Genomic DNA, 4970 nt, shown 5'->3' on the forward strand with positions numbered 1-4970 from the left:
CCGCCAGCGCGACGCTGATGCGGCTCGCGCCCCTGGCGCCGCCGGGGTCGCTGTACACGAGCTCCGGCCGCTGCAGCCACGCGACGCTGGTGCGCGTCTCGGCCATGTCCAGGCCGGCGGTCACCAGCATAGACCGCACGTTCTGCCAGTTGCCCAGCCACGCGGTCAACAGATCTGGCAGCCCAGAGTTGACCTGCTGCTGGCTGAAGCCGACGGCGACGAGGACGTTGATGGTGACAGTCTGGACCTTGATCAGGCTGGCAGAGAAGCGCCGCGCCTGGACGGGGACGAGCGCCTTGGTCATGTGGTACTGGAACGCGGCGGAGCAGTTGCCTGCGACGGCCGGGGCGGTGTGTGTGTGTGTGCGCGCGCGCGTGTGTGTGTGTGTCAAAGGGAGGTGTCGTGCACGGAGGCAGCCCTTGTTCCGTGCAGGCACCGCCAGTGTGCGCTGAGGGACGAGAGGGGTGCGACATGGCAGGGGCGGCTTCTTACAGCGCAGCCGCCTTGTTCTTGCCAGGAACCACCAGCTGCCCCGACCACCCCGCGCTGCGCCCCCAAAACCAGCCTGCCTGTGCGCGCTGGCAGCTAGTCCGCAACACGCCCCATCAAACCCCGGCAACCAGCTGCCCTGCCATGCCGAACCCCCGTCGGTAATGCGCCCGCCCGCCGTCAGCACTGCCCCCTTCCGCGAACCCCCCTCTCGCCACCCCTTCATCCGCGCCGCGGCCGGGCACCACCCAACCCAACGCCCCGCACCTGGCAGCGCCTGGCCGAGCTGCATGGTCCCACAGTTCAGCTCCAGCGCATTGGTCAGCATCTGCACACTGCTGGGGGACAGCCCCGTGTAGGCCGCATACGCGTCCTCCCGCCACGCTGGCACCCCAGGCCTCGCCTGTCCCTGCGGCCGTGCCCCCGCCGCGCCCGCCGCCCCCGTCCCTCCCGCCGCTCCCGCCGCCTGCTGCAGGCGCCGGCGCCGCCGCGCGCGCGCCCCGAGCAGGCGGCGCGTGCCGAGCGCGAGCGGCGACGCGCCCTTCAGGATCGTCGCGCTGGCGGCGCCGCCGATCGTGGGCTCGGGCTCGGGGGAAACATGGATCAGGTTGGGATCGAACCCCAGTGCCAGGTCAGCAAACGCGCCCTTCAGGCCCTTGAGGGTGGCGTCGGGATCCTTGTCCAGGGAGACCCCCCTGAAGTGCAGCCCCAGGCTGACGTTGGCCGTCGTCATCACCTCCACCTGCTCAGGGTTCAGCTTCGACGTCGACTTTTGCGTAATCAGCATCCTGCAGGGTTTAGGGAGGCAGTTGTTTTAGAGTGCGTGGAGATCTGCCGCCAGCGGGGAGGCGGCTGTTACACACCCGCTAGCCCCTGGGTTTTCCCCTCACCTCCAGCACTGAGGGGCGCGCGCGGCGCTCTCAGCCCTCGCGCCGGGAGGCGGATGCGCGCCTCCACTCCTGCCCCCACGCCGTGCGCCCTCACCCCTCGAAGCATCCCGCTCCGCACAACTGACCGCACCTGATCCGCTTCGCGTCGAACCCTGACGTCATCTTCTGGTAATTAGTGATGTTGCTGAACTGCCACGCGCACACCACCCACGCCGCCATCCCAGACTCCTGCTGCGCCTGCCTCGCCGCCAGAGCCACAGCTGGCGTCATGCGGCTCGCGTCGATGGCGATCGCGCCGGGGCCTTTGGGGTCGGCGCCCGGCGCCGGCGCCGCCGTCATCGCCGGGACGTCCTTTGGGGCCGCGGCCGGGGCGCCCGGCTCGGCCAGGGTCGGCATGGGGGTGTAGTTGTAGGCAACACGCTGGTGGTCAGGGATGGGGTCCTGGCGAGGGGGAGGGCACAGGGAGTGGTGGATAAGGGGTTTCAGGGGCCCGGGGGCAGGCGCGCCGGGAGGAGGGGGCGGGCGGGAGCGTGCGGGAGGGGCGGCGCGATTTATTTAGCACCTGCGCACGCGGGGCGGGGCCGGGATGCGGGCGGAAACGCGCCGCTGCATGGCAGCCCGCGGGATGACTGTCGGGGGTACCTACCCCCAAAGCGAGGGACCAGCCCCGCGACTTGTTGTGCGCCGCTGCGCTGCCGTTGAGCACGGCGCCGAGCACGCCGGCCGCAGAGGGCGCCGGGGCCGGCCGCAGCATCGCGTTCACTAGCTCCTGGGAGCTGGCGCCTGCGCCAGACAGGGGGGCGTCCTGCGCGGGCGGCGCGGCCGGCGCCTGCGGCGCAGACACAGACGTGGACGCGGGTGCGGCGCCGCTGGCCGGAGCGCTGCTGCTGCTGCCCCTGCTGCCCCTGCTGCCGCTGCCGCTGCTGCTGCTGCTGCTGCCGCCCTCGCTGTCGTCTGGGGCGCCGTCGGCGGCCAGGCGCCTGGCTGCGCTCTGCTGCTGCGCTGCGGCTTGCGTGCCGGTGATCACCACTGCTCGGGCAGATCCGGCGGAGGCCTGAGAGGCGGGCGCACGCGCGTGGTGGTGCAGCGCAGCGGCGCGAGCGTCACCCAGGAGGTACAGAAGCGTGCGCGCGCGCCCACCGCCGACTGCCACCGTTGGGACCGCTCCGGGAGTGCTGGTGGGTGCGCGACCGGCCAGTGTGGTGTTTGCGTTCAGCCTGCTGTACTTTGCGCCTCGCGCCGCCCCACCCCAACCCTGACGCACCTGGGAGGCTGGCGGAACAGGCAGCACCGGCTGCTGTGCGCGCACCGACCACGGGTGACATGCGCAGGCAGCCAGCAGCAGCAGCGCCAAAAAGCTTGATGTTGCATGTCGCACGGGTTTAGCTGCTCGCCCCATGGCGCCTCGGTCCCGAAGGCGGGGTGGGGAGGGGCCCCACTCGCGCCTAGGACTCTGGCTGCGGAGCCGCCGCTTCACGCTAGGCGTCTAAAATTTCATATTTCCCGCACGCGCGGGCTGTTGCGGGCATGCGCTCCGCGTGGCTGCAGAGCTGTGGTGAGATTCGGGCTCACTGCCAGCTGCACTCCCTGCGCCCGAGCAGAAAAAACCAAAACCTAGAATACAGGTTCGTCACGGCGGTCGGGGCACACAGGGCTCGACATTGGCTGCGACGACCGCGGCGTCACCAGGCGAGCCATGCACCGCGCCCAACAGCTCAGCAGCTGGAGTGCAGCTGCACGGCCCACGCTGCGCCTCCCTTGGCCCTCTATAGCCCCCACCCTCAGCCGAAAACCCATCAGGGATTACAATAGCCAACTTGTGAGCAGTCACCACCCGGTGCGAGGGCGCGCCATGTCAGCCAGGGACCACTACGGTCCGGGCCCCACGTCACCGCCACACAAGCAGATCCTGCAGGCCCCCAGATCACCTCGCCGCCGCTCCAGCCCCGGCCCCAGGCTCGCTGCGGCGCTGCACACTGGCCTGGGATGAGAAGAAGGCCACCTCCTGCTGCAGCATCTCAAGGTCCTCGTCGTCTCCATCGCCAGCGAGCACAAACGCGCCCGCCCCCACGCCCCCCACCTCGTCCAACCCCACGCCCCCGCGCGCCGCCGGGCCGGCCCCGGCGACCGCAGCCGGCGCGGGGTGCACGTTGGCAGCAGCCGGCAGCGGGGCCGCGTGGGGCCCGCCAGGGCCGAAGCTGGGTGGCGGCGGCACCCCGTTCGGATCGGCAGACCCCGCGGAAGGTGGGCAGTCAATCCATGCAGGCGGCGCCGCGCCCCCGCCGCCACCGGCGCCGCCGCCGCCGTCGCCGCCCCACGCACCCCCTTTCGCCGCCAGGCCCTCGCCCTCGCGCTCGCCGCCGCTGCTGCCATGGGCGGGCCCGTCCTCCTCCTCCCGGCCGTCCGCATCGCCACCGTCGCCCAAGCCTAGCCCGGCGGCGCGGCAGCGCTCCGCATTTTCCAGCTGCGTCGCCAGGGGCGCGATGCTGGCGCGCTCCACCTTGGCTATCAACATCCGATTTGCCGGTGCCCTGGCGGCCAGCAGCATGAGCATCCACGCGAGCTGCAGCCGGAAGGGCCGCCAGGGGCCGTCCGCCACGCGGGCGGAGGCGCGCTGGAACGCAGGGGATGCGCGGCCGACGAGCTCGCGCCACGCCTCTACGGGGTCCTGGTGCACTGCGGGCGGATTGAGGCGGTTGGGGCGGTTGGGGCGGTTAGGGCGCGACAAGTGGGTTGGCGTTGTGCAGTTGGGGGGATCTTTGCATGGATGGTGTTCCACACCGGGGAGCCAGGGTGGTTGGATATAAAGGGTCTCCTCCCGCTGGCAGCTTGCAGTGTCGGTTGACGTGGTGTGGTGTGAGGCGATTGAGGTGTATTGGTCTGAGAATGGGCTGCGGTGGTTGACGGTGTGGGTTGTTGCTCGCGGCCTCAGGTACAGCGGCACATGTGCGGTGCAGGTGATGTTGTATGTTTCAGGGGAGGTGCCCAGGGCAGGCAAGGGGGGGCGCATCGCTGCAGGCAAGAGGGGTCGCGGTCCACGGACTAGCTGGTGCCACGTGGTTGAGGATTTAGGGGTTCAAAACGAGGATTGCAAACCTTCACCCCTGAACCTGAAGCAGCGACATTAATACACACAGGTGCGCAGGCCCAGCGCACGACCACGCTGGACACAGGGTGCCCACGCGGGCATGCCAGCCAGTGTCCCTACTTGTCTGGCTTTGGTGACCTTTGTTGCCTGGGGTTCGGTGACTTCTACGGAACTCACCCCCAAACCCAAGTTCCACCCGTGACCCTCTGCGGCCCTCACCTGACCACGTGCGCAGCACAGCCAGGCCGGTCGAGTGGTCGGTCACGAGCGACGGCAGCAGCGCCAGCGGCTGCTGGGGGTCTGGCGCGCCGGCGCCCCCCTGCTGCGCCGTGCCGGCCTGCGACGGGCGGGCGGCGGCCCCTGAAAATGCGCTGGGCGGAGCCCCTCCGGGCACCGTCGCCGGCACGCTGCCCGTCCACCCGTTGGCGGACATGCCGCCCGCGCTGCCGGCGCCGCCGAGGCTGCGGCCGCGGAGCAGCGGCTTGCCGCCGCCCGTCGCCGCC

At 70.9% G+C, this 4970-nt stretch overlaps 2 protein-coding genes across 2 annotated transcripts in view; both read right to left on the bottom strand.

The window, feature by feature from the left end:
* Positions 1 to 2133, bottom strand: part of MNEG_3471 (hypothetical protein) — a gene marked incomplete at both ends in the record, with an annotated part of 3994 nt that extends 1861 nt beyond the window's left edge. Inside the window, 4 exons of the mRNA XM_014048056.1 lie at positions 57 to 333; positions 757 to 1277; positions 1510 to 1820; positions 2026 to 2133. Of these exons, the coding sequence (XP_013903510.1) occupies positions 57 to 333; positions 757 to 1277; positions 1510 to 1820; positions 2026 to 2133 (1217 nt within the window). The remainder of the gene's footprint in view (positions 1 to 56; positions 334 to 756; positions 1278 to 1509; positions 1821 to 2025) is intronic.
* A 1170-nt stretch (positions 2134 to 3303) lies between these two features.
* On the bottom strand, positions 3304 to 4900 carry MNEG_3472 (hypothetical protein; the record flags this gene model as incomplete). Its single annotated transcript, XM_014048057.1, has 2 exons — positions 3304 to 4055; positions 4687 to 4900. The coding sequence occupies 2 exons, from the start codon at positions 4898 to 4900 to the stop codon at positions 3304 to 3306; spliced, it is 966 nt and encodes a 321-aa protein (XP_013903511.1).
* Positions 4901 to 4970: the final 70 nt, after the last annotated feature.

Source organism: Monoraphidium neglectum (assembly GCF_000611645.1).
Source record: "Monoraphidium neglectum strain SAG 48.87 unplaced genomic scaffold scaffold00437, whole genome shotgun sequence".
Taxonomy (NCBI): domain Eukaryota; kingdom Viridiplantae; phylum Chlorophyta; class Chlorophyceae; order Sphaeropleales; family Selenastraceae; genus Monoraphidium; species Monoraphidium neglectum.